This window comes from Colobus angolensis, unplaced genomic scaffold (assembly GCF_000951035.1).
Source record: "Colobus angolensis palliatus isolate OR3802 unplaced genomic scaffold, Cang.pa_1.0 Scaffold103, whole genome shotgun sequence".
In the NCBI taxonomy this organism is placed as follows: domain Eukaryota; kingdom Metazoa; phylum Chordata; class Mammalia; order Primates; family Cercopithecidae; genus Colobus; species Colobus angolensis.
In genome coordinates, this window is record NW_012111253.1 from 2165675 (window position 1) to 2188171 (window position 22497).

The window sequence follows — 22497 nt, forward strand, 5'->3', positions numbered from 1 at the left end:
TAAATAGTGTCTTTTTAGTTTGCCTAATTTTGGTTTTTTTTTTTTTTTTGGAGACAGAGTCTGGCTCTGTCGCCCAGGCTGGAGTGCAGTGGCCGGATCTCAGCTCACTGCAAGCTCCCCCGGGTTCACGCCATTCTCCTGCCTCAGCCTCCGGAGTAGCTGGGACTACAGGCGCCCGCCACCTCGCCCGGCTAGTTTTTTGTATTTTTTAGTAGAGACGGGGTTTCACCGTGTTAGCCAGGATGGTCTCGATCTCCTGACCTCGTGATCCACCCGTCTCGGCCTCCCAAAGTGCTGGGATTACAGGCTTGAGCCACCGTGCCCGGCCTAATTTTGGTTTTTAGTAAGTGAAATGTTACTTCAGAGTGTGAGACTTTGATTTCCTAGGAAAAGTTGTTTCCATCAGTCTGTGATAAGTACCTATTTAACACTTATTTTAGCAGGAAAAAAAAAAAGCTTGAAGGCATTATTTGCAGGCACAACTGAATAATAGTATCAAAATGACTTATAAGCAAGAAAACAAAGAATTATGAGTTTGACACTTCATAAGATTTTTTAAAAATAAAGCTAAGCACAGGATTGGGTGGGGTGGGGGCTTTTTTGATTTTCTCTGTTCGTCTATTGTTGGTTTGGGGTATGGTGATTGCTTGGCTGGAAAATTGTGTATTAATATCCCAAAGGGATTTGGATCCAATACACTACTCCCACTTTCTGAAATTCTTTCCGATTATAGAACTCTTTTTTTTTTTTTTTTTTTTTGAGACGGAGTCTTGCTCTGTCGCCCAGGCTGGTGTGCAGTGGCCGGATCTCAGCTCACTGCAAGCTCTGCTGGGAAGAAATTTTCCATTTGAGCAAATATATTTTGCAGATTGCGGATGCTTACCTTTTTAAACATGATTTAAAAGATTTTTAAAAACCATATTTTTATAGAAATAGTTCTAAATTAGATTATATAATTTACTGCCTCCTTGAACATTATCCTGAACATCATATAGTCCTTTATTGGTGACTCACATTCACCATGATAAACATAATCATTGATGTCAATAGCCTTCAGAGCTGTCAGTGTGCTGGGGTTTAGATCCTACTCTAACCCCCAAAGAACCTTCTGACTCTCTTCTCCCTTGCCTTCAGATTAATTAGCTTTCACTTCTGTTTGCTTTCAGTATGTTGATCTAGTTCAACCCACCCTGTCCCTTCTGCTTTCCAGTTTTCATGTGCAATGAGGCTTTGAAGTCTCAGGAGCCAGGCTCCTTCACATGCATAGAGGAAACTGACCTTTGGTTAGTGTAAGAAGTTGAGGTTCCCCTGTAGATAAAGCATCAGGTGAGTTGTAATGCATGACCTTGGTTGTCTCTTGTGTCTAAGTTCATTAGAATGGGTTTATTTGAGCAACTTTTGCATTTCTGCATAAATGAGGTATTACTGTCATTCATATCTGTAGTGATTATGTAAAATATTGAATAGCCACCCAAACTGTCAACCTAAAATTCAATAAATCATATTTTGTTATAGTTACTTATGATTATCTAAACATACATACCTGTCATGTATGTAATTTTTCTTTCGTAATCTATCCTTTCTAAGAGCTTCTTTGTGGTCTGTTGTTAAAATTTCAGTAATGATAAGCTATCAACATATATTTGACCAAAGTTGAAGTTAATAAAAGCAAGCATATACATTATGGCAAAGGCTGTTTCCTCACAAATGTGTTACAAGTATCAAGTTCTTATAATAAGGACCATTTCTGGACCATTTCTTGAGAAGAAGTTCTGAAATTTTAGAATCTCATGATATGCCCAAAATATTTATGAATCATAAAAGTATATTGTAGCAACTATACAGCATTGGTTAACTGAAAGGACTTATAAGATTCGACGGGGTATATTCTCGTAAGGCTTTAATAATAACTCAAGGTATGGTACAGCAGGAGAGAGATCACTCACAAGGCCATTTTTAGTTGCACAGGACACATTTGTCTTCTAATTGTGAACCACCAAGATATGTGCAAGATAACCTTGGTATTGGGAGCTAAGGCACACATTTACAGAAGATGTTTGATATCCCACTGGTCATGTAGCTGAAACTAGACTATGTAATCAATTAGTCAGGTGCAATCAGCCTATATGTTTTCCAAAAATAGTTCAGACAAGCTACTACAGTGTGCCTCCAAGCGAATTTGAGACATTAAATAGCACTTTGTAAAGCTACTACATTTCATACCAGACTTGACCAAGGAGACCAAACTCCCAGGCATTCCTGAAGTTAAGGAGACAGACTCACGGCAAGTTAATCCTATTTATTCTATATTTTCTAAGTGTATTTTTATTATCAACTTGATAAATACCAATTTTTTTCTTTCATGGAATAACTGCCACAATGGTAGTGACAGTGAGTCATACTACTACTTATTGTAAATTTGTTCTTTTTCAAGCCCTGAGCAAAGTACTCATTTATAACTTACAACTTGAGATTGGTGCTATTTTTTCAGTTTTACAGATACATAAGTGACACTTAGGTTTTTGTTTTCTTCACATAACTATTTGTTCTGACAACCCTTTTTCTAACTAGTGCACGCTACTTAACAAGCTTAGGATATCAATAAGATTAAATTCATTACTCAAAACAACCACAAGGCTCCCCCCATCAATGCCATAATGTCTTTATTCCTTTTCTGACTAACCTTGTTCCCATGAGAAATCCAATAACTCCAGGGTTGCACAATAGGTCTAGAGGAGAGGCCCTGACTCTTGCATTGAAGAAGAGATATGGAATGCTAGGTTCATTTGTAGAAAGTCCTCATTCTCTGTTCTTGACGTTCTTGCTACTGTTGCTGGTGTATAGTTTTATATCAAAAATAGGGCACCTATGGGCCAGGTGCTGTGGCTCATGCCTGTAATCTCAGCACTTTGGGAGGCCAAGGTGGGAAGATGGCTTGAGCCCAGAGTTTGAGACCAGCGTGGGCAACATGGAAGAACCCCGTCTATGCCAAAAAAAGAAAAGAAAAGAAAAGTCGAGTGTCGTGGCACACACCTGTAGTCCCAGCTACTCAGGAGACTGAGGTGGAAGGGTCGCTTGAGCCCAGGAGGCAGAGGTTGCAGTGAGCCAAGATCGCATCACTGCACTCTAGCCTAGGCTACAGAGTGAAACTCTATCTCAAAAATAAATAAATAAATAAATAAATAAATTAGGGCATCCAAACCACAAACTCACACACCCACCAGAAATATGCCTGCCTTCTGACCTTGAACATCCATCATGTTCAGTCTTACAATAGAACTCTTTGTGTATCTCTTTTATTGTATCTCTGTTACCTCTTGCACTGAAGAACCTTGAGGGCAGAGGTTATCTGCTACTCATCTTTGTGACTTGTTGCATCCACTTACTTCATTTATGTTTATTACTTTCTTTTGAAGAGAAAGCATGGATGAGAGCTTATTTATTTTGAAATTATGAAAAAGTGGTTACATTTTTTGAATAAATATACTTATTTTGTGTGTATGTATGTGCAAATATGCCTTAGATTTGCAATATTTAATAAGAGTGTTTCCTAACTGAATCTGAAGAAAAAAAGTTTAGTTTTTTCTTTATTTCCTTTAATGGGAAAACTTCATGTTTTAAATAACACCCTAGTATTGTGTTCTCAAGGCACATTTACATTCTGTACACTTGTCACATCATGTAATCCTTCATTAAGGCATGCACAAGATTCCTGATAGCTGTAATTTAACTCACACAATTTAAGTAGAAAGAGGCAATTAAGGAAGTGATCACTCAATTTAAGGAAGTGATCAACTTTAGTTTCAAACATCATGGCTTTAGTTAAATGTCCTAACGCAAGACCTTGCAGCCTGGAAATTGCCCCATGTTTTTAGAGGAGATAGTCTGATTTCATCCTAGAGATCAAAGCTGCCACCTTCTCCTTTATTTTGTTTCCACATTTAAAAAAATTCTAATTTTAGGGGCACATGTTCTCAGGATCTCCTGAGGGCTGTGTCATGGGCAAAAAAGAAAATAATCTAGTTCTGGTATCATCATTTAGGGTCCATTAGGCTTCCAAATACTTTGATGAGCACTGGCAAATTCTCTGCCACTACTTCCTGTTCCCTAATATGTGGCAGACATAACTAATCTATAATAGTATCTTTTCTACAGGTCATATTCTTACTTTAAGTGATATCTTCTAATGGACTGGATTTGGCAAGTGAGATAAAATCTACTTGCCAGCTGAATCCATGTAGAGTTCTCAGTATTATATTACCTTGCTGCCCAGTACAAGAAATACATAGAAGATGATTATGGAATGCTTGGTAATTTGATTAGACTTGGATTAGAAGCTTTGTGTCCTGCTATATTACCTTCCAATTGCTTATTCTTCTAAATTAGACTGCTTTCCGGTTACTGGAGTTAGTGGCTTGCTTTGACTCACCTTTTTGAGTTGGATAGCTTATAAGAAAATAATTGTCTCTTAGAAGCATTTAGCTTTTTTCTCTTAAAAGTATAAAATACATTAATGTTGATTATTTGATTTATCCTCAGAAAAACTGATTCAAAACCCAGGGATGTCTTAGACCACATTAACATATGTATTGTCTTTAAAACAAGGAAGCCGATAATCCTGATCAGTTTTGCACTTGTCAGACCAAACACAAAGTATTGCACTCAGCATAGGTCACTGTATTTTCAGAGGAAGATGATGCAGACTCAAATCCATTTTCTATGACAAACAGATGAAGAAACAAGACATGTTTATTCTGGAAAAGAGAAGTCCCACGGGAAACCATTTACTGTCTTTCTTCATGTATTAGTTGGCCTGTTATATGGAGGAAGGAGACTTACGTGTTAATTCAGAGGGTATAAATAAGACCAATGACTAGGAAGTTGTTAAGTCAGTAAAATATCTCTTGAAAAAGGGTACTGTAGTCAAATATCACAAATGCATGTGTCATGTTCCGTTTCAGGAGACTTACAGATACATGCATGCATAATGATGTTTCAGTCAACAATAGACCGCGTATACAATGATGGTCCCATAAGATTAGGAGCTGAAAAGTTTCTATTGCCTAGTGACATCATAGCATCACAGTATAACACATTACTCACATGTTTGTGGCAATACTGGAGTAAACAAACCTGCACTGCTAGTCATATAAAAGTATAGTACATACAATTATATATTGTATATAATACTTGAAAATGATAACAAATGACTATGATGCTGGCTAATAATGTATTTACTATTTATAGTCATTCTGGAGTAAACTCCTTCTACTTATGAAAAAAATTAACTATAAAATAGCTTCAAGCAAGTTCTTCTGGAGGTAGTACAGAAGAAAGCATTGTTAATAATAGCAGATGACAGCTCCATGCATGTTATTGTCCCCGAAGACCTTCAAGTGGGATAAGATGTGGATGTGGAAGACAGTGATACTGATGATCCTGACCCTGTGGAGGCCTAGACTAATGTGTGTGCTTGTGTCTTAATTTTTAACAAAAAAGTTTAAAAAGTAAAAAAAATAAAATAAAATTTTTAAATAGGAAAAAGGCTTATAGAATAAAATATAAAGAAATAAAATATTTTTGTACAGCTGTACAATGTGTGTTTTAAGTTGTGTTATTACTAAAGAGTTAAAAAGTTAAAAATTTAAAAAAAGTATACAGTAAAAACATTATAGGAAGCTAAGGTTAATTTATTACTGAAAAAGGAAAAACATTTTCCTTTTTATTTTCATTTCATTTTATTTTTTATTTTTTAATTTAATTTAATTTTAATTTTTTTGAGATGAGGTCTCACTGTGTTGCCCAGGCTGGTCTGGAACTCCTGGGCTCAAGCAGTCCTCCCACCTCAGCCTCCCAAAGTGCTGGGATTACAGGCTTGAGCCACCGCTCCCAACCAAAATATTTTTTTTGAGAAATATATTTTTATATATTTAATGTAGCCTAAGTGGACAGTGTTGATAAAGTCTACAGTAGTGTACAGTAATGTCCTAGGCCTTCACATTCACTCACCACTCACTCAGGCCAACTTTCAATCCTGTTAGCTCCATTTATGATAAGTGCCCTGCAAACTCCTTTTATGGTAAGTGCCCTGTACAGTACCATTTTTTATCTTTTATATCATATTTTTCCTGTACCTTTTCAATGTTTAGATATACAAATACTTACCATTGTTATAATTGCCTATAGTATTCAGTATAGTAACAAGCTGAATAGATTTATAGCCTAGGACCAACAGGCTATATCATATAGCCTAGGTGACTAGTAAGCTATGCCATCTAGGTTTGCGACAATACACTCCGTCCTGTTTGCACAATGATGAAACAGCCTAACATATTTCTCAGAATGGATCCACATTAAGTGATGCATGACTGTTTATACTAAATATATATTAAGGACCCTAAAAAGTCATTCAGTGAAAGATCTCTTTAAATTTGTTAACCCTAGCATTCCATAAATACTTCCTCAGAATGTTTCCAAGGAACTCTCATTAGGGTAGTGATTCTCAAACTGTGGTAATGGGAGCAGCAGCAGCAGCATTTCCTGGGAACTGAGTAGAAATGTAATTTTATAGCCCTACCTCAGATCTATGGCATCAGAAAGTCTGGAGTGGGACCCAGCAGTCTGTGTGATAGTCCTTCAGGGATTCTGATGCGGCTAAAAGGCAAGAAGCATTGTTAGAAAATTTTACTATTATTCTCCAACTTAACAGTAACCTTTTGCTTTCCTTCATTACACTTACCACAATTTGTATTTTCTAAAGTTTATTCTAATGATATTCTATGAATCTGTGAATTCATATTCCATAATCATAATCTATTCTCTGAATTTCCTTCCTTCCGTACCTCATAAAGGGTCATAAAGGCAACCCTTTATGAGGTACAGAAGGAAATACTCATTGAAGGCCTATCATGGTTTTCACCCTGGTATAAGTGCCATCTAGCTGGTACCAATTTGGATACTTTAAAGAATCCTAAATAATAAGTCCATATATCCTATAAAGTAAAATACTCATTTCTATAACAAAGCAAAACTTTACTCCATTGCTGGCTGTCATTGTCATTTTTAAAAGAGCACGTAACTCTTTTAAAGATTTTCATTTCCTTCAAACTGTTTTTCAGAAAATGTAGACTTTTTTAGTATCTTGAAAGATCCGTAATATGCCTTTTCTCATGTCAAAATTCTATAAATTAGGAAATGTTCTAATCTCTTGCATTAACAGAGATGAAATTCTGGTGACATTATATATGTCTCTCCAAACAAGCAACATTCTTTTAGAAAAATGTAATTGAAATTGAACTTAAAATGTATTTGTATTTAAAAATAAAAAATCTTATTTTTTATTTTTATATTTTATTAAAATAAAATAATCTTATTATTTTACATGGTTTCATAAATGTATTTTGAATGTTTATATTGAAATGCCTCTGTAAATCATGCAGAAGAATTTTCTTTTTCTAAAGGACAGTGAAATGAGGTTGAATGTGTTAAAGCATCACACTATATTTAACTCAAGTACATTTAGAACAAAATTATTATTAGGATTTCCATAGAATGAATCATGGCCAAATTTAACTTCTCAATTTTTTTTTTTTAAAACCTATTCTTTTCATACAAGTAAGAGCTCTCTGGGTTTATATTACTAGGTCAACTGAAGTGTTATTTATTTTTAGGTAGAGGGACAAAGACTGATAATCTAGAGACTGGATTTGATTTGGCTGCTGCTGTCCGTCAGCAGAATGCCTTGGGGTATCTACTTACAGTAATGAGTATAAGTAGTGCTATCATTATTACTATATTTAAACACCCATGGTTTGCAGGAATGTGCTAAAGTCTGAATATAACATAGTTAGTTATGTCACTGTCCCTACCCAGGGCAACTGCTATTGAAAGGACATACTCACATGATGAGGAAGATAGCAGATACAGTGGTTTGGAGCTAAGTGTTACTTCATTGCTGACTCACAGAAAGAGACTTAGGATGTTGGCTATGTTTAGTTTTCATCTGGTATATCAACTTCCCACATAGGTTTTTTATTATATTTTTGTACTTCTTATTATATTTCTTTTTAGTTTTCCTCACGGGAGAAAAAGCCAATTCCGTATTAAAACGCTACCCAAGAGCTAATGGGTTTTTTGAAGAAATAAGACAGGGAAACATTGAGCGTGAGTGCAAAGAAGAATTCTGTACATTTGAAGAAGCAAGAGAAGCTTTTGAAAATAATGAAAAAACTGTAAGTATGTTGGCAATTTAAAAAATTTGCCCAAATTTGCCTACCTTTTTGGTGTATATTTGAAATCTGCATCCCTGAATTATGTACATTGCTAGCAATTAAAAATTCCTTTGTTAGGAACTCGGAAAGTGGCATCTAATTAGTAATATTCTGTGGGTTGGAGAGCTAGGTTCACTTCCCCTTGTGCTGGACTGTCTTTGAAAGCCCCGTTTCTATAGGATTCTGCTGAGCTAGGATTTATCGTCTTGACAAGTAGGAAGGATTTGATTTGTACAAAGCTTTGTTCTAGAAGGTTATAGATAACATCACTTTGCCTAATTACAGAGAAAGTGTGGAGGAAGCTAATGGATGGTGATAGTGTTTTAAAAGGTTTTACAAAAGAAAAGACATCCAGATATACCTTCCCACTCCCCGAGAATACTCCTCTTTACTTCTCTTTACTCTAGACTATATGCTATTCAAGGAGAGCAGGAATGGGACAGCACAAGGCAGGGGTGAAAATTCTGTGGAACTGCTCCATAGCTGGAAATTGTTACCAGAGGTAGCCATTGTGTAAAGATTCAGTCCTGGGCAGCAGGAAAATAACCCTAGATGCTAAACAAGTGGTGTCACTTAATGCTAAAAAGATACTAAATATACCTTAAGAGCAGCAGATGCAAAAGTTTTAAAGAAAGGGGTAAGAGGAAGAAGTCACATCTTAGTCAAATCACAGGGTTAGAAATAGGGAAAGAAATATATCATCCATGATACCATCATGCAGTCACAAAGCACTGCTGGCCTTTATTTCCCTTCCAGCTTTTTTCCTTTGTGTCCGCTTAGTCATTGTTGGTTTTATTTTATTCATTTTACTTTTTAAAAATAGTATATGTTCATTGTAGAGAAATTTAAAAATGTAGTAACATAAAATCACTTGAAACCATGGGCCAAGCTGTACCTTAGCCCCTTTTAGCAATGGCTGGAGTGACTGGGATTCAGGGCACCACGTCCCTAGGCTGCACACAGCATGGGGACCCTGGGCCCAGCCCACGAAACCATTTTTTCCTTCTGGGCTTCCAGGTCTGTGATAGGGGTGGGTAGGGGCTGCCAGTGAAAACCCATGACATGCCCAGGAGACATTTTCCTCATTGTCTTGGGGATTAACGTTTGGCTCCTTGTTACTTATGCAAATTTCTGAAGCCAGCTTGAATTTTTCCTCAGAAAATGGGTTTTTCTTTTTTACTACATCATTAGGCTGTAAAATTTCCAAACTTTTATGCTCTGTTTTCCTTTTAAAATGGAATACTTTTAACAGAACTCAAGTCACCTCTTGGATGCTTTGCTGCCTAGAAATTTCTTCCACCAGATACCCTAAATCATCTTTCTCAAGTTCAAAGTTCCACAAATCTCTAGGGCAGGGGCAAAATGCTGCCAGTTTCTTTGCTAAGACATAGCAAGAGTCACCTTTGCTCCAGTTCCCAACAAGTTCCTCCTCTCCATCTGAGACCACCTCAGTCTGGACCTTATTGTTCATATCACTATGAGCATTTTTTGTCAAAGCCATTCAACAAATCTCTAGGAAGTTCCAAACTTTCCCACATTTTTGTGTCTTCTTCTGAGCCCTCCAAACTGTCACAACCTCTGCCTGGTACCCAGTTCCAAAGTCACTTCCACATTTTCGGGTATCTTTTCAGCAGTGCCCCACTCTGCTGGTACCAATTTACTGTATTAGTCGTTTTCACGCTGCTGATAGAGACATACCTGAGACTGGGAAGAAAAAGAGGTTTAATTGGACTTACAGTTCCACATGGCTGGCAAGGCCTTAGAATCAGGCGGGAGGTGAAAGGCACTTCTTACATGGTGGCAGCAAGAGAAAATGAGGAAGAAGCAAAACGGAAACCCCTGATAAACCCGTCAGATCTCATGAGATTTATTCACTATCGTAAGAATAGCACAGGAAAGACTGGCCCCCATGATTCAGTTACCTACCCGGGCTCCTCCCACAACACATGGGAATTCTGGGAGATACAATTCAAGATTTGGGTGGGGAAACAGCTAAACTATATTATGTGTATATACCACATTTTCTTTATACAGTGATCTGTCAGTGGGCATTTGGTTACTTTTAGTTAGGAGTAATATTTAGAAACCGAGATCTGGGAGCTAGAATATGCTCATTGCTACCAGAATGTCATTACTTCTGGATCTTTCAGCAATAGAGCTAGGAAAAAAAAAATCACATATATGTCTACATGCATACAAATTCTATATATGTCTATATGTAGACATGTAAACATATGTATACATGTAGACATATATGCGAAATAACTAATTCATTATGCTGATCTCCAATTCCAATCCAACCCCTCAGCACTCCTCCAGCCATTCTATATTTGTAGATATGTAAAAATTCCTTATAGATGTTTTTCCACAATGAGAATTCCAGCACCCAATAACATCAATGTATTAATAACTCATTTGCTTAGTTGTTTAATACACACACAATGGGTTTGGAATTGTAATATCTATAATGTAATGGGGAGAGGGAAAACTTTTATATTCATTCATGCATGCATGCATGCATTTTTTTAGCGTCTTATTTGGAAATAATTATAGATTCACAAAAAATTACAAAGATAATACAGTGAGGTCCCATGTAGCCTTTACTCAGTTTCCCCCAATGGTTACATCTTAAATAACTGTGAGATCAAAACTAGGAAACTGACCTTGGTACAGTCTGTATGTATAGTTCTATGTCATTTTATCACTTGTACAGATTTGTGTAACCATCACTGCAATCAAGTAGCAGACATATTACATTACCACAAAGTTTTCCCTCATGCTACCCTTTAATAGTCACACCTACCATCTTCCTCAACTATCCCTAACCCTTAGCAATCACTAATCTGTTTCCATCTCTATAATTCTGCCATTGTAAGAATGTTATATAAATGGAATAATATAATATGGAACCTTTTGATACTGGCTTTTTAGAGTCATCATAATGCTCTTGAGATTAATCCAAGTTATGTATATCAATAGTTCATTCATTTTTGTTTCTGAGTAGTATTCCATGGTATGGATATACCATGGTTTGCTGAGCCATTTGCTTATTGAGAGACATGTGTGTTGTTTCTAGTTCTTGGCTTTTACAAATAAAGCTGTTATGAACATTTAATAGGTTTTTGTATTGACATACATTTTCATTTCTGTGGGATAAGTCACTGGGAGTGTTGTATGGTATATGTGTAGTTTTTTAACACACTGACAAACTAATTTGTCATTGTATAAATTACCATCTTACATTCTCACCAACAGTGTTTGAGAGATCCAGTTTCTTTACATTCTCATGAGCACTTGGTGTTTTTACTATGTTTTTTTTTTTTTTTTTTGAGACAGAGTCTCGCTCTGTCGCCCAGGCTGGAGTGCAGTGTCTGGATCTCAGCTCACTGCAAGCTCCACCTCCTGGGTTTGCGCCATTCTCCTGCCTCAGCCTCCTGAGTAGCTGGGACTACAGGCGCCCGCCACCACGCCCGGCTAGATTTTTTGTATTTTTTTTAGTAGAGACGGGGTTTCACCGTGTTAGCCAGGATGGTCTCGATCTCCTGACCTCGTGATCTGCCTGTCTTGGCCTCCCAAAGTGCTGGGATTACAAGCTTGAGCCACCGCACCCGGCCTTTACTATGTTTTATTTTAGCCATTCTGCTAGGTGTGTAGTGATAACTTCTTGTGATTTTAATTTGCATTTCCTTAATGGCTCATGATATTGGACATCTTTTTATGTGCCTATTTTCTATTTATGTATGTTCTTTGGTGAAATCTCTCTTCATGTCATTGGCTTACTTTCTGATGGGATGTTTTATTTTATTTTATTATTGAGCTTTGAGAGTTCTTTATTATCCTAGGTTTGGATCTGTTTTCAGATATATAGTTTCTAGGCTATTTGAGTTTTATGTATTCATTGTATATTCTACTACTCTCATATTGCTTAAGTTTTATCATTGAGTCTCAGGGTGAACAATGTTTTTTTTGTTGTTGTTGTTTTTGGAGACAAATTCTTGCTCTGTCGCCCAGGCTGGAGTGAAGTGGCGCAATCTCGGCTCATGGCAACCTTTGCCTCCCAGGTTCAAGTGATTCTTGTACCTCAGCCTCCTAAGTAGCTGGAACTACAGGTGCTTGCCGCCATGTCCGGCATATATATATATATATATATATATATATATATATATGCACACACACACACATACACACACACACACACATATATATATATTTAGTAGAGATGGAATCTCACCATGTTGCCCAGGCTGGTCTCGGAATCCTGAGCTCAGGCAGTCCGCCCACCTCAGCCTCCCAAAGTGCTAGGATTATAGACATGAGCCACCATACCTGGCCATCATGGTGAACAATGTTTTTAATGCCTACCTCTCTGGCCTTTTATCCATCTTGGTGCTTCTATATATCATTTTCCACCCACAGAGACAGGATGCTACATGTCAGCAATCTTTGAAGCAAGTAGAAGAAATTCCTTCAACTGTGAGAGAATTGCTTGAGAAATTTTCTGTACTTCCAGTATCACCTTTTCCTTCCTGTGGAATCCTTCTCATCTCATTAGCCTACATGCCTTTAGAAAGGAAAAAAAAAACCTCTCTTAAGACATCCCCATCCAACAACCACTGTTCATTTCTTGAAACCCTGCTCTGCCTACAGTTGCTCCCCTAGTGAGCTTTCCTCTTCTCATACTTCAAATGCTAATAACTTCCAAATTTATATTTGTAGTTCCTGGAGGGCTACACTGAACTACAGACTTGTATGGCTAACTGCCTACTCAACATGTTATCTTAGAATCAAATATGATTCTCAAACTAAACAGACAAATTTGCACCCCTTCCCCCAAATATCTACACTTACTACAGCCTCTCTGATCTCACTAAGTAGTAAGTCCATCCACCATGTTTGCTGATCTTCAAAGCTTTTTGCCATCTCTGACTCCTCTTTTTTTCATATCCCACACCCCATCTGCAATAGTTGGTTCTAATATGGAAATATACTCAGAATCTAGCCACCTTTCTACTTGTTACCACTTTACATCCAAGCCACCAGCACCCTCTCATCTGTGTGATTTTTGGGCCCCTGCCCCATAGTTGATTCTCAAAACAGCAGGTTAGAGTGATCCTTTAAAGTCTCTTACTTGCAAGGGCTTCCCATCACCCTCAGTAAAGGCCAAAGTGCTCAGAATCACCCACCAGGTACTGCACGAACAGTCCTCATCTATCTTCATCCCACACCTTCACTCAGTATATAGTTATTTCTTTACCACATCTCCTATGACACTCCACCCCTTTGCTGTGGCTTTCTTGTGCCTCCTCACATACACAGACAGCACATGTCCTGCCTCATGACTTTGGCACTTGCTGTCTCCTCTTCTAGATGAGTATGTTTGAGTTCCTTCACCACTGTCAAGTCTTCACTCAGGTTCACTTTCTCAGTGAGAAAGTATCCTACCTTAAATTGCAACCTCTTGTCCCTTCTGTGACTTTTTTCTTTCAAGCACTGACATCATTTGACATCTATTTTTTTTTTTTTTTAAATTGTTACTCCCCACTCCCCGCCAGGACCGTTAGCTCCATGAGAGCAGCATTTCTCATCTGTTTTGTTCATAGCTGTGGTCCCTAGCATATAAAGCAGTGCTGGCACATAATAGAGGCCAAATAAATATTTGATGGATGAATAAAGGAATGGATTGGCAAATTACAAAGTAAATTTAATTTATGGGAAGAACCGATTTAAAACTTGTTCCCAAGTTGGTTGATAGATAATAGACTTTAAAATGGTTTTCATTATGTTGTTGTTATATTTCCTTCTTTGTGCTTTAAAGTTTGTCATCTGAGTTTGTTCATGCCATTAAAACAATCCCATTTAGGATAAGGTGTGCTAGCCTTTGATCTAGCAAATGTAATTGAAGTGGCATTCTCATTTTTGGATCTGTTTCAGAACAACTATTTCAGAATAATGTTTGTTATCTGCTAATCAGGATCTAGCATTGCCAGCACAGTTTCATCTTAATCTTGGCAGTGAAGAAGATGATTGGATTTAAGATTTGCCTTCTACTTTTAGACTTATCTTTACTATCTTTTTGTTTAGTAAAATTTATCGCTCAGAACACTTTTACTCATACATGTTTTCATCATTTCCAAGCATGAAGTATGTGAATTTAGAAGTCTGCTTTCAATAGAATGTTTATTGTTGGAATTATTTACCTAATTTGGAACACAAGTCTAATTATACAATGGGAGAAAACATATTGTATTTCATGGTCCTCATTTTCATCATGTAGAAAGTGGGTCAGATTTATTCAGACATTATCTGCTGAATGCCTGCTATGGAACAGACACAGTATATACGACAATGTATAGGCTGTTCCTCCCTCATGGCGTTTGCACTCTGGTAGAAACAGCAGACATATGCACAAAGGCTTGTATGAGCATGCTGTAAACCTTAAATATACACAATCTTTATTTGTCAGTTATACCTCAATAACGCTGAGTTGTCATGCCAAAATCCCCTGCTTTGAGAATCAGATGGACCTTGATTTGGTGTCTGAGCTCTGTCACCTACTGACTGTATTGCTTTTTGCAAACATTTCGTCTTTTAGGCCTTAATTTTTGTGTCTTTTAAAAGGAGGATATCATACCTACAGCATTAGGTTTGAGACTGTGCACTTAGCATAGTGCTTGGAACAGAGAAAACTTTCAATACATATAATTTATTCTAGTTTTTAGGTGCTGAATTCTTGCCACTTTATTTAGGAATCATTATTTCACCACGGTCACTTTTTCTCTCTTCTCTCTATGAGACTGTGAGGGTTCTCTACATTTTGGAACTGTTAATCTTGCACTAACATTGAGAAAATAGTAGTAATTCTTTAAAACAATGATTGTAGAACTTTTAATCATATATAATTTCTAGTTTATTTTGCTTGACTTTCCACAGTGGTTGTCTTCAAACTTTAGCGTGCATAGGAACAGTCTGGGTGCTTAGCAAACCTGCATAGTCCCACCTAGTGCCCAGATCTGGGTTTCTAATTCCATTCTACAGTGAAATAAAACAGGACGTTTTAGGGACATGGCTAATTATTGGGCTGGAGCGTGGAGAATACAAGATGAACTGGAGAACATTGTGGTACAAGAAAGTAAGGAAGTGCTATAATCCAAAGAATGGGAGCATGTTAAAGGGACACAGGAGGTAACCTAAAGAAGCTCTCAGTGGCCAAAGCTGAACAATTTTAGCCACAAAATAAATAATGTAGTATTGGATTATAGCCCAAAACACAAAATAAATACATAATTATATAATGATATAAATGCATGAATGAATGAAAAGGTGAAAAGAGAAAAATCCACACTATAGAATTCCAAATTATGTATGTAAATACTCCACCCCAGAAGGTAGAGCTTAATTTCCTTCTTCCGTTGAGTGTGGCTTGAACTTAAAGGCTAGCTTTCAAAGAACAGAGTATGGGAAGGGTCAGCGGGTAGGGGGAGGTGGGGTAACTTTACAATGGAGAAACCTGTCAAACTACTTTGACCTGGTGATCAAAGGTACTAAGTCACACATATGATATACTGAGAAGACACTTCATTTATTTCCATCCCCGCAAACTCATAACCCCAGTCTAATCATGAGAATCTTACAGAGAAATCCAAACCGAAAGACATTCTCCAAAATGTCTGACTACTATCAAAAGAGTCAGGGTCATGAAAAAAAAATTAGAACTAGGAAACTGTCACAGACCAGAGGAAACTAAAGCGACATGATTAAATGAAATGTCAATTAGATTCTGGAAAAAAAAGGACATTAATGGGAAAACTAATACAATCTAAATAAAGTGTTATGTTTAGTTAATAGTAATGGACTAGGATTAATTAGCCAATTAATTATAACAAATTTACCATCCTAATGTAAGAAGCTCACATTAAGGGAAACTGGGTGAGGAGTACAGGAGAATGTTATGTATTATCTTTGCAATTTTTCTGTAAATTTAAAATTATTTCAAAATAAGAAAGTTCATTTTTAAAATGCACAGTCCAGGGGTCACAAGTCTCCTTGGGGCCAGGGAACTTACCTTATTTTGTAACACTTTGTTAGATTCTAAAGAAAGCAGTTTAGCTAAAACCACTTAGAATACTCAGAGCTCTGTAGTGGGTGATATTTCTAGGGATATGGATGACTGTTGTGTCTGGGTGCATCATCCCAAGTCTTTATCCCATTCTTGTGCACTCCATGTGCCATTCTACCCCAAGTTGCAGCTATATTTTAGAAACTTAGTTATTAATATCCAAGGATCTGAGATCTGAGTTCAGCAATTCCTTTTTAGATGATATCCCTCATTCCAAAGTGTCACCATTTAAATTTGTTTATATATAAATTACTGGGGAAGAAAGAGATATGCAGTCCCCTTTCATACTAGGATATGTTACAAAAACTACATTGGAGATTGTTGAATTCAGAGCCCATGGCAGGAGGTGGCATGTAGACACTTGTGAGTTGCGATTAGTGATTACAAGAAATACTGTGTCTGAGGTATCTAAAAATTGATCACTATGTCCTGGAGATTACTCATGGCACTTGCAGGCAGAAAGTCCGATTCTTTGGCACTGTTAGGGAAACTCTCATTTCACTTAGCGTCTCATGATCTGCTGATGGCACTAGAGCCAGATTCAGAATATTGTCCCCACTCTTAGTGTCTAAAGAGTTGTGAGGGATGAGGGAATTCAGGAAAGAAGGGAGGTGGAAGTCCAGTCTGGGCACAGAAATACAGGAGGCAAACATGGGGCATTGCTGTGGCCTTCTTCTAGCCATACCTTATTCATTTCCATTGAGACCTTCTCCTGCCTTCCCTAGACGCATCCCAGACCCTCCTTGGGGAACCAAATATGAAGGCACATGGGGTGGTTTCCTGGGGCTCCCAAAGGCTTCCTCACTACTTCTTTTGGAACCACTTGAAAATAAGTTAAATAGGGCCAAAATATGTCATTTTGTGCAACTGGTATTCTGAGCTACCTTCTGTAAAGATGAGGAAGGTCTGACTGTTGCAGGTCAATAACATGTTGTCCCTTATATGATTCATTTAAAGTAAGTTTTTATTGGTTATATTGCTGATACTGTTTTTAAGTTAGTGGTGAACTTTAGTCTCTAGCACTTGGGCCCATTTGTAGATTATAAATTATGTGTAGTGTCAGTTACTCATGTCAGGTTATGGTAGTAACTGAATTAGGAGGGTTTCAGCCTGTATGATATTAATAAAGTAGTAGACTTCTTCAATTGGGGCGGGGGATACTCTCCTCCCCATGCCAGCAGTATGTTAACCTTGACCTAAAGTTACCTCAGCAAGTTTCCTTTCCCAGTACCAGTGCCAACCTTTTTCAGAACTATCCTCAGAGACTGGGTACCAGTGAGGCTGACACATCTATTTGTTGTCATTTGTAGAATCATTTGCACCATGGATTTAATTTAACTTGTGGCCCTGTCACCTATCATGCTGCTGCTTTAGGATCCTTCACTGCTTAATAAGCAGTACTGTCATGATTAGGAAATGGCTCATGTATCCGTTACAGAGCTGCAACCAGTCAATGGAATTGATGACAATAAAACACTCACATTCAAATCGGGATTTGAGTAGAACCCTAGGGCAGCAACTTTGCCTAATAAATGTCTAGGGAATCCATTTTTCCATCTGAAAGATGATGTCACATGTCTCCCATAGCATGCTGGGAAGAAGTTAGCTATGAATTCAGAGAATAAGGGGCTAGCTGTTACCTAAGGAATTATATTCTTTAGCCTAATACAGTAAACCTCTCCCTCCAAAAAAGGACAAGAAGAAGCAAAAACCACTCAATCAATGATGAGACAGAGGTGTTGTGAAATGATATGATAGCCAGCAGAAAATACCTTTTTTTTTTCTTTTTTGTTGGTTTCTATGGGAGGCCGAGGTGGGCAGATCACATGAGGTCAGGAGTTTGAGACCAGCCTGGCCATCATGGTAAAACCCCATCTCTACTACAAGTGCAAAAACAAATTAGCCAGGCATGGTGGCGTGTGCATGTAGTCCCAGCTACTCAAGAGGGGGAAGCAGGAGAATCACTTGAACCCAGGAAGCGGAGGCTGCAGTGAGCTGAGATCGATCGTACCACTGTACTCTAGCCTGGGTGACAGAGCAAGACTCCATCTCAAAAAAAAATAATAAATTGCTAAAAAGTATAAATAATTGTGGATAGTGAAAAAATATAGCTACTTTGATAAATGTATCCAGGCAAGTAGATGACCAAACCAATTAAACATTATATTTCATTGATTCTCCAATCATTTATTCACATTTTAACTTCTCTGAAATTGAGGTACAGTTTACATACTATGACATGGTATGGATTCATTGAAAGCAGTATTTTTTCCTTTTTTTTTTTTTTTTTTTTTGAGAAGGAGTCTCGCTCTGTCGCCCAGGCTGGAGTGCAATGGCATGATCTCGGCTCACTGCAACCTCTGCCTCCCAGGTTCAAGTGATTGTCCTGCCTCAGCCTCCCGAGTAGCTGGGATTGAAAGTGCCCGCCACTATGACCAGCTACTTTTTGTATTTTTAGTAGAGACGAGGTTTCACCATGTTGGCCAGGCTGGTCTTGAACTCCTGACCTCAGGTGATCCACCCACCTCGGCCTCCCAAAGTGCTGGGATTACAGGCGTGAGCCACCATGCCCAGCCCTTTTCTCTTTTTTAATACATAAAAATTGTGTACTCTTCAATTCGTGCTATGTTATATTTGATAAAGTACAGCAACCAGTCACCACTGCTACTCACTTCTCAGAGGTTTTGATCTGGATGCGGTGACTACTGTAATTCAATTATTGTTATAGTGGGTATCTGCTCATTTCCTTAATAACGGGGTTTCACTAGTTCTTTCTTCCAATGTTAGGGTACAGTCCCCCCTAGGGCAGAATATTTGATCATGAACTCTCATGGTTGGTATATCAGTAACTATAGAAATAAGATTCAGTTTAGCCATTTCCAGAGTACAATCAAAGGAATTGCAAAATAATTTGTAACTCTGTCATAGCCCTATGTTGTTAGCCCAAGTCTTGGGTACTTGGTCAAGCTGAAACAGGAAATCTATCTCCTAGTGAACTACAACAACCAGTAGTTCCAAAGAAGGCTCTGGTTTTCCTTGAACTGTGTATTTTAGAGGGCCACACTAATGCTATAACTTAAAATGGCATTATTTAAATATTAAGATAGTATCCAATTCCAAAAGCTAATATTTGATACCAATCACTGATCATCACGAATAGGCTAAAAGCTGCCTTTTCATTCCATCCCATTGTTGAAGAATGACTTATGGAATTGGTGCTAATTATCTTTTCATGGGGTCCACAAAAACTCAATAGGTCGAACTCTTCATTTCACAAATGAGGAAATAGCCCCAGAAAGGTTGATTTGCCCATTTTCTCATTACAAGATACTGATGAAGCCCAACATAGGAGCCAGGTCCCAGGTCTTCTGTTTCCATCTTCTTCATTCCCTCCCCACCCCCCCGCCTGCAACTGAACACAGTGCCCTCCTAATTTAATTAATGATAGTTATGACAGGGCCTTTACAATGAAACAATTTACCTTCAGGCTTCTTGTGCCAGTCCTTATTGGGCCAGTAGTAAAGACACATGACATGGTACTTATTCAAGCTTAGATATGATAGAAACAGAAAAAGTGGTATCTGGTACCTATTCTTAGCCTTAGCCTTTGTTTTAATTTCTACTGCTTTAAAAATTCTTTTTTTTTTTTGAGAGGGAGTCTCACTCACTCTGTCGCCCAGGCTGGAGTGCAGTGATGCAATGTTGGCTCATTGCAGCCTTCGCCTCCTGGATTTACATGATTCTCCTGCCTCAGCCTCCTGAGTAGCTGGGACTACAGGTGCCTGCCACCATGCCCAGCTAATTTTTGTATTCTTGGTAGAATCGGGGTTTCACCATGTTGGCCAGGCTGAACTCGAACTCCTGACCTCAAGTGATCCACCTGCCTCCACCTGCCAAAGTGCTGGGGTTACAGGCAGGAGCCACCGTGCCTGACCTCTACTAATTAAAAATTCTTTAGAACAATGTCCTTTGGGATGGACAAAGCAGGTGATATTCTTTCCATCTTTAGACCAGTATTTTAAGTGTCCAAAAGACCAGTGATACTTCCAGCTTCTGAATGGAATTGGAACTTGGGCTTTTGATTCTTAAGCCAATATTCATCAGCATCATACCATGTAGCTGACACACTTGAAGCCTAAGACAGAATGTCTTGAAGAGAAGAAAACCTAATGGAACCTACAATAAAATTAGGCCAATTTGGGAGGAATATAAGAGGAGGCTGATTTCCTGTTATCTGGGAAGTGGCAATCTGAACTTTTAAACAGACAATTTTGAACTTTTTTGGTTTGATACTGAGATTAAGTTCAAGGCGGCTACCTTTACGTTAAAGAAACTGATGAGGTTTCATTATAAATCTAGAGTAATGTTTGACAAGGTAGAGGAGATAGATGATAAAGAAGTAGTTCTATCTAAAGTTATTGAAAATTTTCAATGCTACAGAGATTCATTTTTATTACTTTAAAAGACAGATTATAAAGATACAGGAGGGTATTAAGTAAAATGGGATAAATTAATAAAAATTATAATTCCCTATTAACCTAGGTTTTATATTGGTTTTTCTTTAAAACTGTTGCATTCCACTTGCTGTTTTCTATTTTATTTTATTTTATTTTATTTTATTATTGTTTTAAAATTGAGACAGGGTCTTGTTCTGTTGCCAAGGCTGGAGTGCAGCTGTGCACATGGCTCATTGCAGCCTCAACTTTCTGTGCTCAAGTGATCCTCCCATCTCAGCCTCCCAAGTAGCTGGGGACCACAGGTGCATGCCACCATGCCTGGCTAATAAAAAAAAAAAAAATCTGTATGCAGACAAGGTCCCATCATGTTGCCTAGGCTGGTCTCAAACTCCTGGACTCAAGTGATCCTCCTACCTTGGCCTCCCAAAGTGCTGGAATTTATAGGTGTGAGATACCATGCCTGGCCATCTATTTTAAAATATTTAAACTCAAGGCAAACTCTAGACAAAACAGAACTAAATCTGGAAGGAGCTATAATACAGGAAACAGAAGAGAATGTTACCAAAAATATCAAATTGATATTCTCAGAATTTAAGAAAACAATAGGTTTATAAAACGAGAAGAAGCTATTACAGAGGGGACCAATTAAGGGATAACAGAAAGTCATTGGACATTAGAAATGTTACTGCAAAGCTAAAAATTGGACACAGGTTAGACAATGCAGAGTTCACTGGGTTGCACACAGAACGTAGTGCTCATTCTCCTGCCTGCCCACTTCCACTGAAAAGGAATGCACCCCTCCCCCGATAATGGACCCATATACCCACTTCCGGCCCTTTCCGCCATTAACCATCCGCCTTCAGCCAACCAGTACCACCACAGCTCCCGCCTGCCTGCTCACCGCGCCTCAAGGTGCCCGCCATGGCCACCACCCCAATGTTGCAGGTGCATCAGAACTACCACCCCAACTGCAAGGCCGCTGTCAACAACCACATCAACCTGGGATTCCATGCCTCCAACGTGTACCTGTCCGTGGCCTTCTACTTAGACCAGGATGACGCGGCCCTGGAGCACTTTGGCCGCTACTTCCTACGCCAGTTGCACAAGAAGAGGGAGCACGCCCAGGAGCTGATGAGGCTGCAGAACCAGCATGGTGGCTGCACCTGCTTTCACTACATCAGGAAGTCAGAGCGTCAAGACGGAGAGTGGGCTCGAGGCCATGGAGTGCGCCTTCCACCTGGAGAAGAGTGTCAGCCAGAGCCTCCTGGAGCTGCACCAGCTGACCATGGAGAAAGGTGACCCCCAGCTGTGCGACTTCCTGGAGAACCACTTCCTGAACCAGCAGGTCAAGGCCATCAAAGAGCTGGGTGGTTACCTGAGCAACCTGTGCAAGACGTGGGCCCCAGAAGCAGGCCTGGCAGAGTACCTGTTTGACAAGCTCACTCTGGGCGGCAGCGAGGAAGACCCCTGAGCCAAGATGGGCCCCACAGCCACAGTGTGCTTTCCCTGGGTCAGGCCACCAGGCGGGGTGTGCATGTTGCCCTTTCAGAACGTTCTCTTCAGTTTTTCTCCTTTCAGTGTTACCATTATTGGCAATAAAATTATCTGTTCTCAAAGCAATAAAGGTGTCCAGTTGATGCGTGCCTGCACCACT

At 38.6% G+C, this 22497-nt stretch overlaps 1 protein-coding gene and 1 pseudogene across 5 annotated transcripts in view; both read left to right on the forward strand.

Annotated features, from left to right (window-relative positions):
* Positions 1–22463, forward strand: part of LOC105511718 — a 33973-nt pseudogene extending 11510 nt beyond the window's left edge. Inside the window, exons 2-3 of the transcript XR_001001758.1 lie at positions 8071–8231; positions 21029–22463. The product of XR_001001758.1 is annotated as a ferritin heavy polypeptide-like 17 (transcript). The remainder of the gene's footprint in view (positions 1–8070; positions 8232–21028) is intronic.
* PRRG1 (proline rich Gla (G-carboxyglutamic acid) 1) overlaps positions 1–22497 on the forward strand; it is a 109690-nt gene that overhangs the window by 72165 nt on the left and 15028 nt on the right. For all 4 annotated transcript variants that reach the window (XM_011941931.1, XM_011941913.1, XM_011941940.1 and 1 more), the window contains one exon: positions 8071–8231. In XM_011941931.1, coding sequence (XP_011797321.1) covers positions 8071–8231 — 161 coding nt within the window. The remainder of the gene's footprint in view (positions 1–8070; positions 8232–22497) is intronic.